General features: G+C 43.7%; 1 protein-coding gene across 2 annotated transcripts in view; it reads left to right on the forward strand.

Moving 5' to 3' along the window:
* clmpb (CXADR like membrane protein b) overlaps positions 1-23339 on the forward strand; it is a 185055-nt gene extending 161716 nt beyond the window's left edge. For both annotated transcript variants that reach the window (XM_079271488.1, XM_079271487.1), the window contains exons 2-7: positions 6582-6733; positions 11122-11326; positions 13854-14021; positions 15197-15319; positions 15810-15951; positions 18058-23339. In XM_079271488.1, coding sequence (XP_079127614.1) covers positions 6620-6733; positions 11122-11326; positions 13854-14021; positions 15197-15319; positions 15810-15951; positions 18058-18391 — 1086 coding nt within the window. In that variant the 5' untranslated portion in view covers positions 6582-6619 and the 3' untranslated portion in view covers positions 18392-23339. The remainder of the gene's footprint in view (positions 1-6581; positions 6734-11121; positions 11327-13853; positions 14022-15196; positions 15320-15809; positions 15952-18057) is intronic.
* The last annotated feature ends 3030 nt before the right edge of the window (positions 23340-26369 follow it).

The raw sequence follows: 26369 nt of genomic DNA on the forward strand, positions 1-26369 counted from the left end.
TTGATTGCCAAAATTGCTGACTTTCCACTCTGAGACCAGTTGTTTTTTCTTCAGTCTTAGACACATGCTAGTGAAAATGAGTTTCAGCGAAATGTTGATGGCAGCAGCAGAAAACAAATATGAAGCAACTTTTTGTGCATTTCTAAATATGCCAAAGGATTCACTCGAATGTCTTTTCTCTGTGGGGAGACAGCAGGTTTGTTCAAGATCGTGTGCACGTGCTGCAGGGAGCCCACAGCCACACACAGCTTCAGTAACCTTGGTCATAAGTTTCTACAAGACATTAAACTCTCCCCTCTCTTCTATATGGTCTCACATTTGGAGATGCTCAAGCAGAACTAAGTGACTGTGCACACATGCTGGTCTGCTTAGGCTTTCTTTGCCAGATGTTGGGAGGAGCTGTTGCTGCAGCAAAATGGAGAGGTCACTGTCCAAGCCCCATTTAACTGAAGCGTGTTATCTGGTGCAAAACAGACCATTTGACATTCGGACCTTGTTCAGTCTGAACACATTTAAAGGGACGAGAAATGTCTTGAATAGTGGTGGTTTTTTGTAAGCCGAATGTAACCCTGTAAACGGTTTAACACCACACGAGCTTCTGCAGATTATTCTGCAAGTCAGGCTGAAGTCTCTAAGATGCATTGCTGTAATTAACATTTTAAATGGGGACCATCCTTTCCAAAATTATCAATTGTTTTTTTCATTTAAAATAGAAAAGAAAAAAAAAACAACTTCCAGCCAATGACAATCACTGTTTCCTTGTTGCTAGAGACAGAAGTTTTAAGTCTCTTGCATGCCACTCTTTCCACTTGGAGGTGGAAAGAATTACAAGTCAGGCTGCTCACAATAGTGTTCTCTTTTGATTTTAATATATGTGTGTGTTTGTTTGTTTGTTTGGAGACCAACCCAAACTCAGCACAGTAAACTCACGTACAAAGTCGGTAAAAGCTCTGTGCTCTTTGGACTCTAAAACCAGATTTATGGAGTAACTGGAGCATGTTGGACAGCTACACCCATGAGTATGGGTGGAGCCACCAGATGCAGCGTTGATAAAATACGTATAGCACAGTAAGCAGGTTTCACTGACTCTCCCTCCCTCTGGGAATGGTGTAATTAGCTTTTCTCCCCATCTCCTCCCTGCTTGCCTATTTTGCTGGGAGAAAATGCAGAATACATTGAGGGAATTAAAAGTGCTTGTCGCGAAACTAATTTTGGATCTATTATGGGGATCTGTCAGCGGGGCGTCGTCCCTACTGCTCGACGTGACAGCAGTGACGGGGCCATGAAAGGGATGCGAATGAAGGCAATGAGAGCAGTACAAGGTGAACATTTACCACAAGGCCTTACATTATCCAGACCTCGGTGGTATTTCATCTCCCTTTTCCCGATAGCCACTGGTCCTCCCTCTCTTTTACCATCCGCCTCCCCCCCTCCAAGTTCAAGGGATTATGGTGGAAATGATTCCATGCCTTCTTTTCTACCTCAAGCCCATCCATTACTGCTCCAGCCGGACTTCTTCCAAACCCCCTCGTCAGAAGACGAACATGAACAGGAAGCCCTTCACTTTTAGATGTGTTCAAGCTCCAGATGACTCGGTCCTCACGTAGCCCTCATGGTGCTACAAATAATGGATATAAAAGGGGGACACTGTGCTATTTTTAATCTGGCCAAGAAAAGTTGGCGCCTCGTTATTCGTTTTTGTAAGAAATTGATCATTGTTTCATAATTACTTTACATGATAATGTTTACTGGTAAGCTACCTAGCTCCGGGTGGTGTCATTCATCAATAAATAGTAGCTGCTTGTCAGTTGGATATACTGTTTTCCCCTTGAGGAGACAAAAACATGGCAAGTGGCGGTTAGATATTGGTGAAGCAATGACACGTTTCTTGTACGATTCTCACATGAGCGTGGCACGATAACATTCGAGAGACGAGAGAAGTAGAAGGAGTTATTCCGGAAATTGTAAGCTATTGCTAATTAGCAGTTAGCTCTTATTTGTTCCTTACTCGTTCCTTGGTAATGACTCTATGCACCTTATTGTAAAAGTGTTACCAACAAAAGCTCTGTGTCGGCAGAAGGGAGCGTCGGTCGCCGGGTGTGAGGCGAGGAGGATTATGGGATTGTATCCCTTCAAAGAGTCAGCCTCCAGTCAGGGGAGAAAAAACAGCCCCTTTGATTTTCACGGGAGCAATATATTCATGAGTAGTGTGCCATATGCAAAACATGTGTTTTAATAGGGCATGATAACTTGGTACATTTAAAGAGACTCACCCCCTAAGAAGCTGTAATTAAAAAGCGAGCTGTGGCTGTATGAGTAAAGGACTCTCTCGCAGAGGGGGTTGTTTTTGTAGGCACTCAACTGGAGGCGGCCTCTTGTCTTCTGAGACATCTGAAGATTTTATTTTGAGCGGGTCTGTCTCGAAATCCCCGAAGATATCAGGAAAGAGGAGAGGGCAAGATGTAACCTACATGCACTATCTGTGAATCTCTTTTCTTCATCGGTGGTATTCATGGCATATATGTTTGGCATTTCATGGCCAATTCAGGTCACACAGGATTGCTGTGCTGTTGGTGCGGCGCAGACACACAGCCTTTTAAGCGACACGCTGAGCTGTGAGTATTTCACTGTTGTCTCATCAGCCCCATGCTCCTCTCAGCATGTCCCCTATTCAGCTAAAAACGAGCTTCATGTCAGCAATAAGAATGGAGGAATTGTATTCATATTTGCCTTGTAGGACTTTGCTAGTTACATGCATAAAGTCCTATGTTTTAGAGAATTTATATGGAGGTCATAGCCCAAACTGTTTTCTCTCTCTCCTGCATTAACTCCCGTTCCTTGACCTTGATAAACCTGCATTTGGCAGAAGATAAGCAGTCCTTTTACATATTGGCAGTGAATGAATGCTACCTCCGCCTGCTGCACGGAGGCTGTACACGTTACTCAAATGTGACTGGAAGGTTTGTGCGCTGAGGCGCTATTTACTGTCGGCAAAAGATAGTCCCTCTCATCTCTGCTGTGCAGCATGTGTTCACATAAAGCACGCATCATACACACAACAGCAGTCACGCACGTACAGAAAATGTAGGCGCGCACACATGTACTCTGAACGCGAAAAAGCAGCGTGAATGCACACAATAGGAAATTGTCAGGAGTAATAAAACAGCGGTACCTCCAGTCTTTTCCCCCTATAGTGCATCTGCTAACCTGTGTCTTATACCTTTGTGATGGTATACTCCATCCTCCACACCACTGACTTACAGTAAGGGCTCAAAACAAGGCATTGCACCATCCCTCCACCCCTCCCTCAACCTATTTTTCTCTGTCCTTTCACTCCCTCCCCCCCCCCCCCCTCTCTCGCTGTCCCTCTCCCTTCTCTGATCTGCTGTGTTTGAGTACCAGAGGTCACAAGCTTTGGACATAGCAAAGGCCCCAGCCAGGCCAATGTGCTGACTGTAGGGATATGGGGCTTGACTTTGGGCAGTGTGAAAGATCCAGGCCTGCCTTGTTTGTCTGTCTGTCCGTCTCACTGGCCACACTATAACAAGATTGCAGGGCTCTGTAAGGCGGATTTACTGGAGCACAACTCCCCCTAGGGCTTTTTCATAGAAATGGGTTCCTCCACATTTCACCAGAGCCTCTCACTCTCTCCCGTTGCAAAATGTGTCTGTACTTCTCTGTTATATGTCTCTCTCTCTCTCTCTCTCTCTCTCTCTCTCTCTCTCTCTCTCTCTCTCTCTCTCTCTCTCCAAACCTCTTGTGTTAGCCTCCGCTTGCTTTTGTTAATTACGATATGCTTCTTTCCTTCCTCTCTTCGGATAAAGATTGAACCTCGCCAGAAATGAAAGCATGAAGTTGAGCCAAACTGAGCTGAGAAAAGCCGACACAATGACAGAGAAAGAGGGATGGAGGGCATGGCCTATTTAGACGGCCTTTCCCACATCCTTATGGAATCTCATAAAGACATGTGAATGCATGAACAGCACCCTGGCCGGGAGGTTTATCTCGGTTTAATATGTCTCACAGGTTTTATTCTTTCTAGGTCACCTCGCTGCAAATTGAAAACCAAGGTCATCAACCCAAACGCAACTGACCAAACAATGTTTCCGACTGTGTGTGCATAGCTGCCACAGCAATGAATTCTGTTTTGTCTCAAAGTTAATGTTGACTCAAGTGATGGGGTCTTGCTGTCCGAGCGTCCCAGCTGTGCAAACGGTAAATGAGGCCGATCCAAATGCAAAGGCGCACTAAGGCGAGCTTATTTTTGGACCGCTGTGTCATCCATTCCACAGCACAAAAGCCCCTCCACAAGACCATGAGTAGGTGGGAATGTGGGGAGCAGCGACTGTGTACCAACCAATCCCAATTTGGATTTGTTTGCCAACTCTTTATGGCAAAAACGAAGACACTTTTCTTTCCGTCATAGGTACAGCACTTTTGCTGTTTATTTCTTTTCTGTGAAATACAATACGAACAATTTATGGTAATCAAATCATTTTCGACACCAGCAATTCCAAAGTGTGTGAGCTGGCCCCAGTCATTGTTTAAAGCTCAATCTAAAGTGAGGTTGTGGAAAGTCTAATACTTTGTGCGGAAAAAAGATTGCAATGCCCCGCTTTCAGCGGTCACCCTGGCCCAATCTATCCTCCAGGTAAACTCTTCCATTTACAGAGCCTACAGTTGAAGCGGTGAGAAGTTAAGTAGAAGGTGGAAGAAGGTGAGAGACGAGCCAGGGAGCTCTTATCAGGCCTGCTACACGGTGCTGCGTTCAGCCTGAGGAGCTGAGGGGAGACAGTGGGCACAGGTCTCCCAGCAGACCCCAATACCACTATCAAGCATTAACTTGCACCATTAAGTCCAACCAACTGCACACACACACACACAATAGGACCATTCTCCCTCTTGAATAATATTTTCACTGCAAAACTCTCTCTTTTCTGACATCGAAACTGATATCGGTGGGGAGCACACGAGATGAATGACCCTGCAAATGCTGCATTAAAAAGTCATGAACGGGGATACCTTCAGGGTCCTGGAGTTCCGCTGGTCGAAGGGGTGGCACTTATTTTTCTGCTGACTAATGACCTGAACTGAACAGGTGGTCCAACAGAGTACAAGGACCTCAGCAATGTGTATTGTCACTCTTTGGCTGACAAATGGACACACAAACACTCAACCATGAAATGGCCTTTCTCTGTCCAATGAGCGAATGGCAATTGGAAACCTTACACTTGATTGACAGTGGGGAGCTCGGGCTTATGGCGGAAGCCTCACAAAGCAAAAACAGAGCTGAAACAAAACTTGAATAACTGCTGAAATCCACACGATGTCATCCGTATGACTGAAGCTCCCTCGGAAGAGGTGGTTTGTGTGAGGCTACTCCTCTGTGTCCTGCGTCAGCACTGACTCATTGGTTTCACAGCACAGAGCTGGCATTTTCATTGGCCCAGAGATCGCTTATGGGACAGGGTGTTGGCTCCTGTGAGGGTGGACCAGTGAACAAGTGGACAGGCGCCCAGTGAATGCTGATGCATTTCGCAGGCCACATTTGGCCTCCTGTGGAACATTTGACAGCATGTGTCTGTGGAGCGCAAAGGGATTATTTAAAAGAGTGGCTCTGGGTTGAATCACTCCACCGCAAACACAACACCTGTTAATTTACAGTACCGTGTTCCACGCCATGATGTTTATTTAGTCTGTGCAAACAGGGGGAAATATTGAACCTGCGTGCTGTTAAGCAGCATGATAATGAAAAGGAGATGCAACTATATTTACACGCTCAGAATCCCAAGGAGCTATTGGCTCGTTCGGCAATCAAATTAAAGACCGGTAGTTAAGTTAAATGATGTTGAGCCAAAAATATCCGTCACATTTGAGTGTGTAAGCTCAGTGGCGCTCTGCAGTATCGTAAAGTCTTTCTACCAGGTGGAATAAGTTGAATATCTCAGCAGTGCCCCACCCCCTCTGGACCCACACAAAAATACACACCGGCACCATCCATCGCTTCAGCTTCCAACAAACCTCCCTGACGCCTCTGGCTAATTCCACTCAAGCCCGCAGGGCTGTCCTGCATCCTCCAATAAATTAGCCTCGCTGCTCCCCCACTGAGACACAGGCCCTGACAGTCTGGATGGTGCCCGAGTCACTCGCTTGTGTACACAATCATAATTATTGCAACTTTTTAATGCAGCCACAAGATCTTCACGGAGTAAACTTGGGAATTTTCGGTACTTGGGAATTTTCGGTGTTACAAAGTGTTCTTTGACTGCCCTTGTCAAAAGGGTTTAACAAAAAAGATCATCATAATACTTCTCTCTGACCTCCTATGCCAAACACAATTTCCTGTAAAAAAAAGAATCCTCTCTCTCTTCAGCATCCGGGTGTGACGTATCTCAGCATCTGTCAGATAGTGATTGGGATTCTGGGTCATATCTCTTGCTGCGCCTTCCGTCTCAATTTCCTCCATCGGCATGGTTTTGCTTCCTATCTGCAGCATCTGCCTCTTGTCTGAAGTTTGGATCGAGCATGTGTCCCCATCTGACATCTCTCTACCTCCCCCTCCCTACCTCTCTCCTCCTCAGTTCTATTCAGCCTGCTGTCAGTGGGCGCCCAGACTGAGATGAAGAAGGTCGTCGGGGACAATGCCACCTTACCGTGCCACCACCAGTTCCCATCATCCAGCTCTCTCGACATCGAGTGGCTCCTGCAGAAACCAAACTCCAAACAGAAAGTGGTGAGTTAAGATTGCCTTTTCGTCATTGAAACGAGTCCCTTGGAAGTGCTGCAAAGTAAAACTTAAAAGTGTTTGACAGGCCGAACACAAACAAAAAACATTTGCACTAAAACGCAGACCTATGTCTACTACTGCTGTATTTATTCTAGCTGACATACTGCATATCTTCTCCTCCTTATTCTTTCCCTCTGCCTTTCTCTACTTTCATACATCCACTTTGTTTTATCTACCTTCTATCTTTCCCCCTTTCGAGTCATGCTGATGGATTTACAAAAGGAGCCATAACAGCTGCACATTAACTCAATGCCCAAAGTTACTGTGGCACAAGTTTTAGTACCTTTCACAAAGGAACAATCATGCCCAGAATGTTCCCCAGCTGATTTTGTAGTTCTAACCTTGGACCCTTTTTCTACACCATTAAAGACACAAAACTGAAAACAACTTGGACACAATTTTCAATCAGCTTTTATTTTCTTTTTTAAATATGACCGCAAAGTTCCTTACACCTAACACACAAACAGTCCTAATGATGTTTGCATCTCTTTCCATCTGATGTGTGGCTGTTAGCTCGGTAGCGACCTAAAGAACTGGAACGTCGTAAGCTAGCCAGAAACCGCTAACTCAAGCTAAAGTTAGCTAACAGACGGAGCAGCGGTGCTGCAGTATTTCTCCCTAAAGCAGCTTCAGTGGCGACTCCAGGTTCTCTGGAGATCTGTCTGTGCCCTGCCTCACCGACACACAACTGACGTGAGACCGCTCACACACTCCCTCGAGCTCCACCGAGGGCATTTTGTTGTTTCAGAAAACGTCAGCTCGTGAAAGAAAGACAGCGTGCGCTGCATATCTGTCACTCTGAAGTGCTCCTGTTTTCTTTTCAAGTTATTATAGGCCCACTTGTTTTTACCCAGTGACTTTCAAGGCTTCACATCATGAGTTTGAATTACCTCTGGGCATATTAAGCATCTGTTTACATGCTCTCTGTCTTTTACGTTGTCAGAAAGAGATTTCCTTTCTCTTTCGAAGTCGTTCGTTCATGGGCTGATGTGTTGGTTGGCACAGGGAAATACGAGAAAGGAAAGAAGAAGAGTGTGTGGAGCGGGAAACCGAGGGGCTCGGAATGAAAGAAAGGGGAAAACAATTCTTATGCTTTGATGATTCAGAGGGGGGCTGCCACATTGCGATGAATATTTAACGGGACGATAACATTGAAGGCGTCATTAATTAAAATCAAATGTCTGAAAATTTGATGAGGAAAGAGTCTGCGCCTGTAGCTGAATGAATAAATCATTCTTTTGTTCTGCTCGAGGGCCGTGTTGAGAGGGAAAGAGCATCTTGTCAACAGTTAGCCTCCGTTAGCTAATGTACAGGTTACATGTGTTCATCTTACATCTTATTAGAACTTAGTGGCTTCTAATAAAGTGAACCCTCAGATTCTCACTGTGCTGACCTGCGACTATAGTCACCCTCAACACTGGGTATTCCCATAGCAACAGCAGTGGCACAGACCTGGAAAAATGTAATTTAACAATAATACAATGAACGTAAGCTGCTTGAAGCGGAAATTCTCCACGTTTCACAAATCATCGTCCTTTTTTTCGAAAACACTCATACTAGGGTTTCTGTTGATTTTCAAAGCAAGAAAATGCGAAATTGCTGCCCACACAGTACACCATTTTGACCATAGGTCTACTTTATTGGCATTCATTACCAGGACAATTGTGGCCCACTGAGCTGATACATCTTCATGAAATAGAAGGTGGAGAGGCGAGGGTCTCCAACAACAGCAATAATGCAGAATATGTATTTTTATGTATTTCCTTCTGTATTTTTTCTACCATTCAATAAATACATATATATATATATATATATATATATATATATATAATTTACGAGGCTAATTAAACACATAATGAATGACAGTTTTAAAACAAAACGTAAGTGCCTTGAATGTTTGAATGTCAACAAAAAACTATTGGTTTGTGTGAAATCTGGTCCCAATATTCTTCAACAATTCCTCCTTTATCAGAAATTAGGTGAATAGCTATCATCTGTTTCAACAAAGTATCATGTATGATATAGAAATAAGATCCATAAATGAAGAACTGATATTTTTGCCAAAAGTCGAGGTTCTGTCATTTCATCTAATGACTCCTATTTGTTAAAAGAGGTAAAAACGCTCCATGTCTGCCTACAGTATTTTCAACTCTCATCAAATAAACAAACCACCTCATTGTATTTGTTTACTATGCCAACAGCCTTTTGCCATTTTCTAAATTCTTCTTAAATTCCTCACACTCGCCGGCACTTTCACTATCTCTCTCTTGCTGTCATGAGTAAGTGTTCAGAGGACACCCAGACATAACCAGGAGCATGAATACACATATCCACTTGTAGTGCGGCCCATACTCATGTGAGCAATAAATGAGTTCATGAAGGCAGCTGAAGTGTGCCCACAGGCAGGTGCTTTTTTTAAAAATATATCCCACTTTGTGTAGGTGCCAGGGCCATGTCACTCTGTGCCTGTAGCTGTGACACTGTTTGCGTTCATAGTGTGTTTCTACTCTGCATTTGCTCAGAAGCTACTTTGTGTGTGTAAATGGCCAGTCGTCACCTGTGATCACAGCAGGTACCCCCTGTGTCTTAGGCCCTGATGCACTGTGGCACCGGCATTTAGCAGTCCTCATCTGCAGGCTCTCACTTGCCCTGAGTAATAGGCCACTGTGACAGCTGTGTTTGTTTGTGTTTGTGGATCTGGATGGAGAGAGAGAGAGAGAGAGAGAGAGAGAGAGAGAGAGAGAGAGAGAGAGAGAGAGAGAAACAAGGAGAGTATATAGAAATAAGCCATACAAAGACATAAATAGGCAGAGATGAGAAAATGAAAGATTTCCAGTTCAGGTTTACAGATGTTAGATGTCTGCAGTGAAGTTTCAAAACATCCGATTTTTTCTTTGAAGACCAAGTTTTTGCAAACATCACAAATCATGTAGAAAGAAAAAAATGAAAAATCACAAACTGTAACACAAACAACTTTGTGTGTTCCAGCCTTCTGATGAAGATGCACTTCATCTGATCGTTGTTTCTTTTGTGTTTTGTATTTTATCTGATTTGTGGTTCAGACAAATGCAAAAGTTCTCTGACAAGCAAATCATACAGAAAAAATATATAAATCGCATAAAGACTTACCTATACAGATTATGCATCTGAATCTAAATATACACACACACGTACTGTACGTATGTTTGTATGTACCCTGTGTGTGTGAGGCGCACACACACACACATACAAACAAACAGTCCTGACTTAAATACAATACTGACTGCGATACTCAACAGCTGTTGACTGTGAACATTAAATGTGTGATCCAGAGGCACCCCGGGTCATGACGCAGGCCAGCAAGCCAACATGCTAATGTGTGCAAATGTTTTGATGCAGCGAGCACTACACGCTTCAATGATTAATGGCAGTTTATGCCACACTGCAGAACTTTGGCAACCAATTGCAAGATAACAGCATCACATCATAAAAACAAAATAAAAATAATAACTTTGATTTGCGGCGGACTGAAATGAATTTGAAATCTGTTAAGTAGGTGTTTTGTTTTTTGGATTTCCTATGTTAAAATAAAATACATGTACCATGTATATAAGTACTATGTACTTTGGATATATAGTATTCTAGGATATATTGTTTTTTAGAGGGTTGTGAGACATTTGTTTAGTTTTCGATCCTTTTGTTTTAGCCAGAGCCCTAACTTCCCATCAGTGCCACTGTGGGTACTTTAATCTTTTATCTCAGCACCAGAATAGATTTTTATTTGGTCAATTTGACAGCTCCGACTCGTAGAACGCTCAGAAGGAGATAACAGCGCTCACAGACAATCAGCTAAATGAACACTGGCAGGATACTGGCTTTCCAGCAAACGCGTTCATTTGTCAAATATTATTTCCCAAGTGTCAATTAAAAAGTGATTGTTAGCAATGTTACCCATGAGTGCTGGTACTTTCTCAACACTGTTCACCCAGTGAGGGACTAGGTGGATACTTTTGAGCTGTACGTGCACCATCATTAGAGTTATGTCATCGTAAATGTTGATGGCAGGCTACCAGTCAAATATACCAAGGGTATTACTGTTGGGACATAGACATTACAGTAAATCATCCCACTGTGTTTCTAAGTAATATGAAAGCCTTATTTAGGGGATTGGTTGCATTAATTAGATGAATACTGACATCACCAAACGCGAACTGCTGTAGTTTGCCGTCACGAATGCAGAAGAAGGCGTCGGAAGCTTGTCACACAAGAGAAGTTTTGTATTTAATCAGAATAATCAGTGAATACAGAACAATGATGAAATGGTTCTCTGGTGTTCTTCTCTCCGGTGTACACAGATCATTACGTTCTTCGGGGGCCAGGTGTACACCAATGAGGCGACGGGCAGCGAGGCCAGCCGGCTGTCCTTCGCCGGGGAGTACCTGGGTGGAGACGCCTCCCTGCTGATCAGTGACCTGCTGCTGACCGACTCTGGGGAATACTATTGTAAAGTCAAGACCGGGGGAAAGTACCACTGGAGCCAGGTCAACCTCATTGTGCTGGGTGAGTGTTGTCAGACACATTGTAATAGACAGACACTCAGGTCATGAAGAGACCCAAACCCATTTATACATGAATACACACACACACACACACAGAAGACCTAGTGATTGGATCATTAGCCTGGCACATTTCCTCCGTCATGCTGACTGTCCTAATGGTTCAATTTGATTCAGACAGTGTGATTTGATTTTGCTCATGCTGTTTGGGTTCGTTTGGATCGGTTTGTTGATGAGGTGAGACCAGAGACATGCGACTGGGTCTGGAAGAGCATGATTGATTCTGTTAGGGTCTGAGTTACATGGACAGGCATCCAGATAAATGCTTCATGTGGCACAGGCTAATACATGTCCTCTATGTGATCGATGAGAAAACAGACCCTGCTCTAAGTTCGAGGTACTTTCCGAAGTGAATTTTAGTCGTCGAAAAGAACATTGAAAAAATGAATCTGTCACCAATGTAACCACTGATAAGCAACTTGGGAAAAGTATTTGTACAAGTCATGTCTTAGCTCTTGCAACTATAGAAAAGCCTGTTTTGGACCCTGCATTCTGTCCTCTTCTTTTGCCTTTTAGTTTTCCTCATTTGCCCAATGTAGAGATGGCTCTAAATGGCTCAGCTTTACAACTAGCTCAGTGGCAATATGTGTCTCTCCCTGAGTATTTCAAATCGCGAAACAACTCTGAAGGACAGGCAGCAAAAGGGGAGCGGCTGCACCACAAAAGCCCGCCACAAAGTCCAGCGGGAGGACCAAGAGCATTCTCAATGTCAGAAAAGCAGGTGATTTATTAAAACATCATGGGAGATCAGTTCAACCCGCGGTTATTGGTTTTCTAATGGAACAGTCTGTTAATCCTCTCGCCTCTCTCTTCCATAAAGACATTTCAGAGAGTTAGTGCCTCGGTTTTTACAAATCGCCCTCAGCTTCGCGGTGACACTTTCGATTTTGAAATGACGAACATTTGCATTTTTTTTCTCCCGCTCCCCACGCTGAGATAATAGCTTGGCAACCAAGCTGGTAGCCGGCTTGCCATGAGACGGCGTGCGAGTGTGCTTACGTGCACGTCGGGGTTGATGCGTGCCTCCGGTGGCTGTGTTTGTGTCTGCCTGGATGCGTGCACCGTTCTTGTTACAGAAGTGTGTCCGGTTTGCATGTGCAGAAGTTTTGACTTCGTGTGTTTGAGTGTGTTTGTATTTGTGTGTGTGTGTGTGTGTCTGTCTGTGGCTGTTTCGTGCTGCAGTTAGGCCTAACTGACCCTGACAAAGCTGTGACATACACACACGGATGAGGACGGGATGGCGGAAGAGAGGGTTGGACGGACAAAGGCACATAAGCTATCAGGCTGTGTGTGCCGTTTACTACCAACTCTCTACATTTCAGCATTGCAGAGTTACTTATGCTGCAACGGTAAATACACAAAAGTCAACATCTCTAATATGACAGCGTGACAAAAACACAAAATAGCTGTTTAAAAATAGCTCACCACTGATCTATAAATACATCACTTGGGAGGGAGAAAACCGTGTGCTGTTTTCTCACTTTTATGGAGTGTCTCTCAGCGTGTATCTAAACAGAGCAGCTGCACAGGGTTTAGCAGGCACCAGCTGTACTGTACTGGCCCTCCAGCTACTGGACTATGACCAAAACCTTTTGACCTGTGGAGAACATATCACCACACGGGTCCACAGCCAGCTTTGGGGTCACATTGATTCATTCCCTTATGGGACTGTTGTTTTTCTGCATGTGTCACCAGCACGCAGAAATGACTGCGATGCTAGATTAACCCCTTATTAGAATTGGAGAAAGACATATTCTGATAAAGTGTAGAATGTATGTTAAACATTATTAGGTCACTTCATTGTATGTGTTGTTTTAATATGTGGCTTTACATTGTGGAATAACTTTTATTTAAATAGATAATCCATTGTAACCTATACTTCATAGACACTTAGAGAGTAATTGCGTCACAAGCCTAACCACTGACAATGAATGGAAGATGTATCTTGTAAACTCAAAGAATATTTGTTTGAACTTTTAAGCTTTATTTTATGACAGCAATAACAGTTGCAAATTGGGAAATGTGTCTATATACAATCACACAGGCCAGTCTCAGTAATTTAAGTCTCATTTATTGTCAGCAGAACAACTACAATGCCTGTTTTGATGCTGCTACAAATGAACCCGAGTTTGTTTTTGTTTTTTATCTCTGGCTAATTAAATGATTACATATCCACAAATTACATTATTAGTATGTAAATTTAGATGAATTAATTTGCCATATTTATTTGTTATTTGTTTTATTTCAAACGACACATATTACTGATACAGTACATGTAAGACATTTCAAATATTTACTTTTCTTAGCTGTGTTTGCTTGTTCGGTCACTTTGCTCTGTTACATCACTGTAGGTGTAAAGCATCTAAATGATAAAAAATTGAATGCAAAACTCAAAAGCATAAGTATATATGTACCAATGTGACAAAGCACACTTGTATTAAAGTGTCTCTGATGCCCGTGCGTTCTCACAGTCAAACCTTCCAAGCCGAGGTGCTGGATGGACAGCAAACTCCTGGAGGGCAGTGACGTCAAGCTGAGCTGCAAATCCAGCGATGGTTCTGACCCCATCAACTACAAGTGGGAGCGAGTCCTGGACAAAGGCAAGAGTCTGGGCAAGTTGCCAAACCTGGCACTGATAGGTAAGGAAAATAATTGGCACGACACTGATGTGCTGATTCATCATTCAAGCCCTCTGCAGAGAAATGCTTCGAAGATTCATGTTCATATTAGTGATTTTTATAGCCTGCATTCATCCAAGGAAGTCTTTTGCTGAGCACGCTGCCTTTCCTTCGTCTCCTCCCAACTTCATGTTCATACATTTGCGAACCCTGACAGCCATGTCTGCCCACTGCAACGACATTCTCCTGGTGGCTCTCTGAACTCGTTCACCAGATCATTAACAGTTACAATTCTTTACTAAAGGGCACTTAGATGGGCTCAGATTGTCCCAATTAGACCACTGATTCTGCATGCCTTTCTTATCTTCAGACCAGTGCCAGTTCCTCCATCAGCTAAAAGAGCACATTATGCATACAACCTTTTTGGTTTTTTTCCCCAGGAAATCAAACAGAAAACCGCCCTGTGATTTCTAGCTGTACTCTGTTGGGATGAGTTGTATAAACACACGGATCCCAGCTGATACTGAAATCTGATGAAGATGTCCGCCCTGAGGCACACTTTATTCACATGGTGTGGATTCTGGCATTCTTCTTGGATCATAACCAGACATATCCGCCTCTGAATAGCAACAGAGACAGTTTATAGCAGAAAAAGCTAATGGTATAGGCCAACTCTCCCGACTGTGTATTCTCTAAACCGGCATCAACATCCCCGGGGTGCCGACCTCAGTTTTCCCTCCAGTGTACAATTGGCATCTGTGACGACACGTGCCCAGACAAAAACCCTCAAATGAATGACCTCCACCAAACAACACCTGTTCAGTCTAGTTAGTTTTCATTGGACGATAACACACAGCTACTGACAGCCATTATTTATGGCTCTGGTGAAAAGTAGTATCACATGGTTGTCATTGGTGGGGATGACTAGATATCCCATGCTGCTGTTGGGCTCCATCGCTCTCTCAGACACGCTCCTGCTACTCTCCTCAAGTCCTCCTCGGTGTGATGGGCCTCGTTCTTAAATAAACACTCCATCAGCGTCTCTCTCGCCCTCTCTCTGTCTCTCTCCCTCACCCGTCTCCCTTCTATCTCTCTTTCGTCAACCATAAAATACATTTCAGCTGTCTCTCAAGTCCTGCAAATGCTCAACAACATACGGCAGACACATACAGTGTTTTTTTATTTGGGTTCCCCAGATCTCAAGAACCCGGAGCTTGTGACTCTGAGGAATCTCACCATGGACAGCACAGGAGTCTACAGGTGCACGGCAAGCAATGACGTGGGAGAGGAAAACTGCACCGTTGAGGTCACAATGAAACGTGAGTTTTGGGAGGGAAGGTGCAGCGTTCGCCTCGCACCAAACTGCCACACTGATTGATGGTTATTGTTTCAAATCTGCAGCTGGAAATACATGTATTCCCCTGTCTGCCTTTCCATCCTCACACTCTCCCCCTCCCCATTCTCCCTCCAGTGCTTTAACACTATAGGGACTGCGCTAAACTTAAACTGGTGGTCACCACCTATGCTCCAACAGTTATGCTTCACTGTCACACTAACACGTTTCCTGAGCGGCCCAGGACGGTTGGGGTCAGGTGTGGAGAAAATGACACATATCGTAGCTCAGCAGAAACAGTTTGATGGCCCAGGTGTTAAATAGAATTTTGGAGCACTGTGGCACAAATGCATAGACTGTCGAGATATTTCCAGCGAATGAGCATGGACCACAAGTGTTTGTGAACGATGAATAATATGTGACAGGAAGTGACTCTGTCTCTCATCACTCATCACTCCCTCTTCTTACGTTCACAGATGTGAGGGATGTAGGTATGGTAGCGGGTGCCGTGGTGGGAATATCCCTCGGTGTCCTCATTGTCATATTAATCATCTGGCTCGTCTTCCGCAAGAAAGAGAAAAAGAAGTACGAGGAGGAGGAGACTCCAAATGAGATCAGGTTCAAACATCCTCTTTTCTTCCGTGACTGTTTCACTTTTCTTTGCCATTTTGTACTCGTTAAAAATACTAGTTGTTCGAGTTAAAATGCATGCTACAACGCTAAAATTGTATGGATATGTGGGATTATGAGTGCAGATACTGTACTTACGCATGTGTTTCTGTACGTGTTCTTTCATCTGCCTCAATCATTTAAGGCCAGTTGCATTCTTTGATGATCTGACAAACATGTATTACATGATGCAAAATCTCATGCAGGAATCTCAGGTGAGGGAGACGGAAGCATGTGCAGTGTAATGAGACAGAGAAGAGATATCTTTCAACAATACAATTACAGGCTACCTCAGCCACCTGGGGCCCGGGGGCGATGCACCTGGAGACTTACCATGAGAACTATCTGAATTTTAGTCGACCATATGATATAAATACTGTATGCAAAGTTGGCAGGTGAGCCATAAAAAAACCAATGCAGACAAATGAGGAAGTTAATGTTACAATTAAAGTTTAAGGTCGAAATTTCTCTTGCCGTTTTACCGCAGGTCACTGCCCCAGACTAGACTGAAATAATTGCCTCGAATTATAGTGTGAGAATAAAACATTTTTATGTCTGAGTGTGCTGTTGCATAGGAACTCAGTTTGAGTACAAATCTGTAGAGGAGGGAAAAAGGGGGATGTAGGTTATTAATAATTGATATACACAAGTATAAAACATGCCTACATATACTGAAACTGTAAATATAGCGTATGTTGTTCCATGACTGGCTCAGACTCTGCTCAGCCATTGCTTTCAAACGTAATGAAAAATAATATCTTGGAGAAGTAAGTCAAATGTCTCTGGGGAATCAGACAATAAAATTGAATTTGCTGCACATGTGAGTATCGTGCTAGCAGAGCGTGCCCCTGAAACACCTGTGTTGAATTCATATTTAGCTGCAGTTCAGCTGAACGCAGGCTTGTGTTGAGGAATAGCGCCAATCTTAGCACTTAGCTGTGCGTTAACCTGTGTGCGTGTGTTACCCCATAAGCAACAGTTCAACTGAAACCGCAGCAGCCAAGCTAAATGCTAACTGACAACAGCAACAGCCCCTCTCTGCTTGGATGTGTTTGCTGTGTACCTGTGTAGGTGTGTGTGTGTGTGTGTGTGTAGGTGTGTGTGTGTAGGTGTGTGTGTGTGGGTGTGTGTCTGTGTGTGTGTGTGTGTTTACAGAACGCACAGTGGTCGAGGGACAGCTTTAAGTGAATAATGTAGATGTTATGAAGTGTTTTCTGTTTTTATATGTTAAGAGTCTGAGCCTCTCCTCTAATGTGCTGAACCAGACCACGCCAGCTTTAGTAGCGCACATCTCTCGGGTATGGCTTTGGAACCTGCTGTTTAAAAATGTCTTCTTTTTTCTTTCAAGACTTTTAGAACCATCTCTGGTGAGAGGCTGCAGTGCAGCCACCAGTGCACAGATGAGAGGTTTCTATTTCTGGCTCTCTGTGGAGAATATAAGCCTGATATCAATGGGATGATATTACCTGCTGACTTAGCAGCCCACACACCCTGGTGACCTGGTGACAGTGATTTATAATAACTGCAAAGATCCTCTGTGATTTCAATCCCATCCGAGTAACAATCACAGCACAAATCATCGTATTTTCAGTGATTAATGTTACTTGCAATTGTAAGTTGTTTTTGCAACGCAGTTTCTTTTCGTCTGTGCGATTTTGTACATTATTTTCTCCTCCTTGTGCCATGAAAGTAGAATTATAAAGGAAAGTTTTCATTGTGCTCTCAGCAAAAACTTTCTTTTTCTCCATTCAAATATTGTATCTGGGGAACTAGTGATTTCAGCAGATTTCATGATTCCATGCAAATGTTTTTCACAAAACTCAGAAGCTGGGGGGTATCTCATAAATTACACGAGGTCCCAATATAATACCGGTCCCATGTGAATAGAGCCTTAGAATGGTGTTCGGGAATGGTACTTTGTAAAGCTGTTGTGTGGTCCATTGTGTGGGTTTGTGTGTGTGTTTTCCTCCGCTCTCTTTTCAGAAGTACAGTTAAAATAAATGGAGCTTTGTCGTCATTGTTTGCTGTGTCTTTGTGTGTGCATTCCAACCACAGGGAGGATGCGGAGGCTCCCAAGGCCAAGCTAGTGAAGCCCAACTCCCTCTCCTCATCCCGCTCCGGCAGCTCCCGCTCCGGTGCCTCCTCCACCCAGTCCATGGTGCACAACAGCGCCCAGCGTGGTCACCGCCCCCGCCCACCTGCTGTAGCGGCTCTCAAGGAAAATGGACAGCCTCCAGGCTTCCCCCAGTCCCCTCCGGCCTACTCCACCGTGGTGCCCAAGACCCCCGAGCCCCCTGCCACTCCCAAATACAACTCCAGGAACACGACTGGGCCCACACCCCCAACCCTCATGGTCCCTGCCCAGACCAAGGCCTTTCAGACTGTGTAGGACTGAAAGCCAACCACTTCCTGCAGCCATGTGAGACTCCCAGCCCAAGCCCCCTAGCCCCCTCCCACAGACTAAGATTCTTCCATAAACAAAGAAATGCAACTAGTTAAAAGGATGTCATTAAAAGAATCAATACTATAAGTCCAAAAGTACTTTAAATGAATGCGTACTTAAAAAGGGAAAATAAGACATGCTTGCCCCCTATTGAATTACGTAAAAACAACAAAAAAAAAGAAAAAACATGACCTGAGATTTTGTGTCTCATCGCTGAAGGCAGAGCTTTTTCTTTTCTGAGCTCCGTCTTTTGGCTTTGGAAGGCACAGGGAAGCACCGTGCGGAAGGTGGAATGAGCCCCCTACCGTAGTAGAGCTTTCATTTATTTATCAAATCAAAGGGTTTCGGCATGCAGTGGAGAAAAAGAGGTTAAAAAAAACAAACAGTAAAAGGCAGAATGATAAAGTAGATCCAAACTCGGAGCCAGATACCAATGGAGTCATACAGCTGTTGAGCTTTTGGTTGTGGACCAATACAAGATGGATACAAGCGGGATGGAAACAAGGACGAAGAGAACGCAAGCGCGTAAGACAGCCGATGATGATTTGTTTCTCTCTCCGGGAGGAGGGGAGGTGGGGGCGTGGGGTGATTCTCTGATTCATGTCACCCCGCACCTCCGACTCGCCGCCTCCAGCACCTGCTCTGAAACCACAAAGCCCTTTGCCTCCCGCGGGCCGGGCCGATTGTGCCCATCCATGTGGACGGACACAGTGTGCGGCGTGTACATCATCTGCCTCAGCGCTCTCTGTCTTCCGTGCTCTCACAACCAAACCCGTGAGAAACCACAGACGGGTCTGTGAGACTGACTCAGCTGGCTCCCAGAGAGCTCATCTGCTTTACCAATCAGCAGGGGAAACTTCAGGTACACGGATGTAGCATTGACAGTGGAGCCAATCAGTGGAATTGATATCCCCCCCCCCCCCCCCGCCGCCCCCCCTCCCACATCCTGTCTCCATCTACGGACATCTTTTTCTGGAACTGAATATCTTTCCTAAATAATTAAATAGTATGTATTAGGCCTATAGTGTGTCAATACTTTACATATAGGGGATAAGCATCTATTAGACCAGCTGGACTTGTTTCTCTTGTCTTTTCCTTCCGTTCTCATTTCTTCTCTCTAAACAGGTTGTAAATGGTGACAGACAGCTATATGTCCATTCATCCATGTTAAGAAGTGCCACCAATCCCTAGGATGGGTCATTATTGTTGCTTTTTATTTTTTACTCTTTTGTTTACCTGCTACATTTATGAACTGAAACCAAAATCTATCACCGTGAATGTGTGATGTACAAAGATGGTGGATCCCATTCTCTTCAGCTCCCTGTAAGCTACTGAATCAATATTCGAGCTACGGCACAAAGAATTGACCTTGACGTTCAATTTTACAATTACGATGTCTGAATGAAGGGAGCGAGGAGTATGAGTCTATAGATACTTCAATTGTATAGGGTGTGTATGGTATCATTGTCAGCACTCTCCCTGGATCCATAACAATGGAGTGGCACTCGATTGCTGTCTCGCTGAATCATCGGGACCTGCTTGGTTATTGGTCGAGCTGTGCTATCAGCCAATTCCCCCTTTGTCGTACCCCTCAGACGGACCCAGTGCAGTTTGATTGAAAGTTAAAAAAAAAACAAAAGGGGCAAGTAGCCTGTATAGTGTGCCTTTGCGATCCCTCTTCTGGTTTCTTTCTTTCTCCTTATCTTCAGCGCACCAGTGGTTCGGTCTCTGTTCACATCCAGCTTTGAGGGTCAACGGTAGCAAATGCTGAGAGGTACAGCGTCACAACACTTGCCCTAGTAATAACAGATGCAGAACTAGGGAGCACCAAGCAGAGTGAATTATCCATGGTGAGAAAGCAATCCCATGCCATGGGACAATGTACTGTACATTCTGTAATCAGTCTTGTTTTATATTGTACATACAGATAGATATACGCACATGATGTCATTTAATTTAATAAATGCAGGCGTGTGAGGGGAGATATGCCCCTTACAAAAGAGTCAAATGGGAAACCCAAAAGTGAATTTAAACCGTGTGTTTTTTGTGCACATGTTGTGCAAGTAAGTGAAGCCCCTAATTTGAACCCAAGACCTCTTCACAACTAGTGGCCACATTCTGATGAGATATTGTACGGATGTCATTGATCCCAGAGGATCATTTTACAGATTTTTTGGTGAACCCATAACCTCTCCTCAGGCACCACCACTGGGTCAAGATGTGGGCATTGATCTTGAATAGCAACTGCCAGATTATCATAAAAAAATCTGCTGCAAGAATTTACAGCCAACTAACAATAAACATTTTGGTGAACCTTGACCTTTAGTCTGGCACGCCATCCAGCTCAAATTTCCACAAGAAATATCAAATGTAACTTTTGCGAGCCTGTTCATACTGTCAAAGCAAATGAGCAGTGTTTATGTGAATGACTCTCAGGACAAACTAAACATCTGAAGCTCCACTACTGGTTCAAAGAAGAGCAAATTGTCAATATGTCTCACACTTATATTATCTAATAGCTTGTACTGAATGTTGCTGTTCTCTCTGGGCCGGTAGTGGGGCTTCGATCTTGTTTCACTTCTGAAACAAAGTTTTCACACTGAAGTAACGATGACGTTTTGAAAACCAACATCTGTCTGAGAAGCACATGTGGTTTGACTTTCACACGATTTCACATGTGACTTGTAACTCTGTAAGGGAAGATGAGAGAAAAATGCCTTTTATATTCAACCAGAGACAGCGGTTCATATTTGAGCAGGGAAGCTACTGTGTGCGCGTGTGTCTGTTGTGTGCGTGCTTGCGTGCATGCATGCATGTTTTGTGAATGTGTGCGAGTGCGTCTGTGTGGGTGTGTGCATGTAAATTCAGTATAAGCCCTTGGGCCACACCCACACATCCTCATGTTAGCCATTCAATGAGTGAGAAGGGTCCAGTCAGGCAAAGTAACCTCTATCCAAATTGATGTGACTGCAGACTGGCAGTGTTTATTTTCGTATTCACTGACTTCCATGCCTGTTGAACTCGGCTTCACAGGCAGCAGTCGTGTTTTTGCTTGCGGGGGTGGTGTCTCGAGACAAAGCACGTCCATAATTCATAATATTGTCAGCTCTGGAGGCCACTTGTACGCTCTCTACCTTGCTCTTGCTGTCTCTTAACATAGAATGCACTTGGCCCTCGGTGTACTAAATGGCATCTCAAGGCACACACACACACACACACACACAAACAAAATACAAAACAGGTCAAAGTTGTATATACACACACACACACACATAAACAGGTACATGTGGCACATTCAGGTCCGCACGGAAACACAGGTGTGTGCTTAATGCACATTCACAGTTTGCACATGCACGCATGCGCTCACACACACACACACACGGTTTGCACAAACAAAAGCCCAAACAGCAGTCCCTGTTATTTCTGCTCCTTCAGAATCAATTTGATGGATTGAATGTCTGGAGGTATTACGACTGACTGATGGAACCAGGATACCGAATGCAGCACAGAAAGGGACACTCTACATCACCCAGGGGACATGTGCGCCCACACACACACACACACACACACACGTGCATGCAAACACACATGCACTCGAAAATACAAACTCTGCTATGCATCTTAACTATCTGGATAGCATACGCTTAAGGACTGTTTCTTACATGGGAATGTGCGAGAGTGGTGCTGGGAATCAGGAGAGGTATAACGGGATTGATTTTGGGCCAGGGCTGTAGGCTCTTGCCATTGAAATTCCCTCCACCGCCGACGAAAGTAGCGGTGGAGGTGGAGAGGACGGGATGCAAGTCTTCCAGCTGTTAAATTCCTCCAGGCTTTTTGATTTGCTTTCCAGCGACGGCAAGCCTCAGGTGGCAGATTCCCCAGTTTATGAGCCCTCGCGTTGCGTCTCTCCTCTCATGTGTGCAGCTTCGTGGCCTGACAAACTTGCGCTCTTTCCAACAAATGAATTTTAACGAGCTTTTGTCACTTCAGCAGAGGGTGGAGGAGGGAAGTCTTAAAGCACCTCAGAGTGTAAGCGGCACATCCAATATCATTCTTTAAAACAGTAACCATCAGCACTATATATTGTCTTATTATCAACACTCAGAGGTGCAGTAAACATGAAATCATTAAATGGTTATCCTGCGTTATATGATAGGAGTGTGAATCTCATGTAGCCACTATGTTTTATGTTCTATTGGGCAGTTTTATTTCTGATTGAAGCTTTTGAGCAGGGCAAAGTGATGCTCAGACTTTCTGGTTTGGCCTTGTATGTCAGTATAGGGGAATGTGATGCATCGTTACTTTTGAGAGAGGAGATGGAGGGGCTGTAGTCAACCTCAAGGAAAGAAAGCAAAGGTACCTGCATGTCATAGGAGATTGAGCAGACGAACGGGAATGCTTTGCTTTGATGTAACATAAATGTATTCGGCTAAAAATAGGAAAATAAAAAAATTAAAAAACGAAAAAATAAAATCTACAATTGTAAATATATTCACAGAAAATTTTATGAAGCTTTATTTTTTGTCTTCTTCATTTTCAATTTCTCATCCATGTACTTTGCACTTTTTTTGTGTGCTATGCTCATCAGCGGCCTGAGTGGGATCTGTGTGGTTGGCTGTTTCTCCTGACGACATTGTTTGGATGTCAGGGGGAGACACGCTCAGCGCGGCGTCACTAAAGGGAAATGTAAGACACTTTTGTTTTCCTTACTCTCATCCGTTTTTCTGCCGTGGCTTCTCTTTGGATTTATAAAACAGTACCGATTTGTTTTTGTTTGTTTGTTCGTTTGATGAAAACAATCCATGTAAATATCACAAGTAAAAAAATGTATATTTTTACGACTTCTGAGTTATTACTCTTTCATTTGCAAATAAAATATTCAATGACAACTTAACTGGTCTTGTGGCATCTTGATTTGGAGTTTGGCCTCTCTGAAAAGAGTAAATCCAGACCAAGAACAACTTGATACATTTAACCTGAGTGAGATAGACGTATAAATGTGTGTTATCTCCTCTGAGCTGCATCACCCAGGGGACATGCATTTTCTGGTCGTGCCACACCAGGTCAAATATTTCACTTCATCCTGAGAATATCTCAACCTTGACAGCAGCGCCATCAGCTTGACACTCGTGGTTTAGAAGGAAATCATCTGCTGTACTTTGTGTTTAGTGCTTAGATGGAGATGGTAAACAGAATACCTGCTAAACATCAGCATGTTAGCAATGTCTTGTCCACAATGCTACTGTTTGAGTATTTAGCTCAAAGCACTGCTGTACTTGAGTGCAGAGGTTGTAGACTCAGTATTCTTAGAACGGTTACACAAAGAGATTCATTTCATGCAATTCACGGGGCCAAAAAACCCGGAAAGCTGCTGAATGTCTTCTGCATCTGCACTGGTAAGCACTTTCATTGCAATGAATGGAGCACCATCCAGTTCCCCTTCGACAACACTGGCATGGGCATTTCATGTGTTCTGTTACAGATCCCCTTAAATACAGCAGTATAACTAAGCCCATACTGGCCAGTGGTCTTATAGCGGCTGAGGATGCAGGCTTAGGGGACTCCTCCTTCTCCTTCCTCCTCAACAGTCTCGCTCCATCTCCAGCCTTTCAACGTGCCACTCGAGCCGGCTGCAACAAGGTCAGCGATATCTATTGACTGACATTTACCTCCTGCCTCTGAAAAGTTCTTCTCATGTTGACAATGTATTGAACTGCCAAGATGGAGTGTCAGTGTCAACCCTGGTGAAAGCAACAGGATGCCACTTTATCTTCACTTCAAGGACGCACACAAAAGGTATGACAAGTCGTCACGAAAGTGACTTCCAGTCTTCTATGTGTTATTTACACAATTTGTTGTGCCGATTTAGGACACATCATATGGTGCTGCAAATCATCTCATAGAGTGATGTGTCACAATTATGGATTAACACGGACGCTTACTCTCTAATTAGCCCAAACACAAAAGTGACAGAATATGGCATCGCACAGATAAGACTTTTTTTTTTTGCTCTGAGCGAGCTTTGTAGCCTAATTAATACCAAACTGTATTTTGCTCTTGGTCTCCCTCTATAATCTGCAAAGTAAATACTCAGAGATTGCCACACAAGGCCCTCATAATTGAAGTCACTTCTATAATTGCACCCCCTGGTGTTGATCGGGGATCGCTCTCGCGTTATCTGTGACGCCGATAGGCTTTTAATGAGAGGAGAGAAATCACAAATCACACACCATCAGTTGAGATCAGTTCACCACAAATCTCACGTGTAACCTGTATAAATGAAATGGGGAGCTGGCGGCAAATTATGGAACATGACTATCCCGGAGTTCAGTGTTTGTGTCATCTTTTTATGATCTAAGTTTGTGAGGCCTGGATAGTATTATTTCCTCTTTCTTGGACCTTATCACTTATCACCAGATCTCATTTCCTGGGTCCCCACAGGAAACTGTAACCTAATTAGACCGTGAACATGGTCTGTTAAAGAGAAGTTGTCCATGTATGTAGCCACAGTGCACCGTTGTCCTGTGGCTCGGTGGAGCAGCATAACAGTAATATTGCCAGTGGGTACTGTACATGCGTGGCTTTGCTCATAGCTCCCTCTGGTGGAGCCTTACATGTGCACTAAGAGCATGAATAGGAGTGCAGCAAAAGTGTCATTTTGCTCTCTCATGTTGCTGTTTCCGTTTTAATTTAAAAAAGTAAAACACCTTTATCCATGTGTTTCAGCCACCTGAGAGCTTATCACCTGTTATCTTTAATAATCTCCTTTAATAAGGAGGGTGTGAAAGCACAGTGTTTCAGCATACCACTGATGCCAATGAACTGGCTTCCCCATTGTCGATCTGCTTGAACAGCACTGTGGACTTTTACCAGTGCGTTGTGTGTCTTCGCACTGATTATCTCTGGGTAATGACTATTGCACTGTGACCCACATCTGCAGCATGTTCACTCTCTGTACAACACTAATTATAGAGCTGCCATGAATTTAGATAGGGAGGTTAATAGCATGCTATTTTTGACACTCGCCCGCCACTGTTATTCCACTTTAAAAACTTGAGTTGTTGTGAATAGATGGAGAGATGATCCATATGTGGAGACTAAATTGTAAACTAAATACCTGGTACTATTCTGCCTGACAAGCCCGATTATGATTAGTGCACCCATGACACCTCCGAAAAATGAGCATTCATCTAAAGTTCTGATTATCTGACCTTTATAGCTCAGAAAAAACAATTGCTGCTTAACAAGAACAATTGTGATGTGTTTCATGACGAGCTCCTGCGCCTTTTTAGCTGCTCTGTCAAAAGATGTCTGCAGGCTATAGCTTCACAAGATACAGATATGATGCCAGCAAGGTTTCTGAAAATTCAATAATTCATTCTTTGTTAAACACGGACAGCAAGATGCATCAATATCAATTGAGTAAACTAGAATCTTAATTCGGAAAGCTATTAGTCCATCTAATTGAAAAATGAGGCAATTAATGATCCCATATCTTTTAATGAAGCAAGCAAGTAAAATGAACTGCGGGCTAAATTAGACAAAGGAGATTCATAATTCTATGCTCTGCAGAGGAGAACCACTCAGCTGAGGATTTCACCTTCAGACTGCGAGCTGTGCATAACTCACGTTATTACTATTACACCAGCAAGTAGCCTATAGGTTAAATAAAACAGAATACTTACATCTGCATATAGATTTTTGTATGGATTTATTTCATATCCCAGAGGACAACAATTGTAGACATATTTATGAGGAGTAAGGATGAGGGTCATCTGAATGCTCTGTCTGAAACAGGGTGCACTTAATACATCTCTGATGCTTGTGCTTGACACATTGAATAATACTTATTATAACCAAGCCAATACTCTCAGACAATCTTAATTTGTACTTCTTCACCTTAAAAAGATGAAAATGGTCTCCC

The sequence above is a fragment of the Melanostigma gelatinosum genome (genome assembly GCF_949748355.1).
Source record: "Melanostigma gelatinosum genome assembly, chromosome: 7".
NCBI classification, from domain to species: Eukaryota; Metazoa; Chordata; class Actinopteri; order Perciformes; family Zoarcidae; genus Melanostigma; species Melanostigma gelatinosum.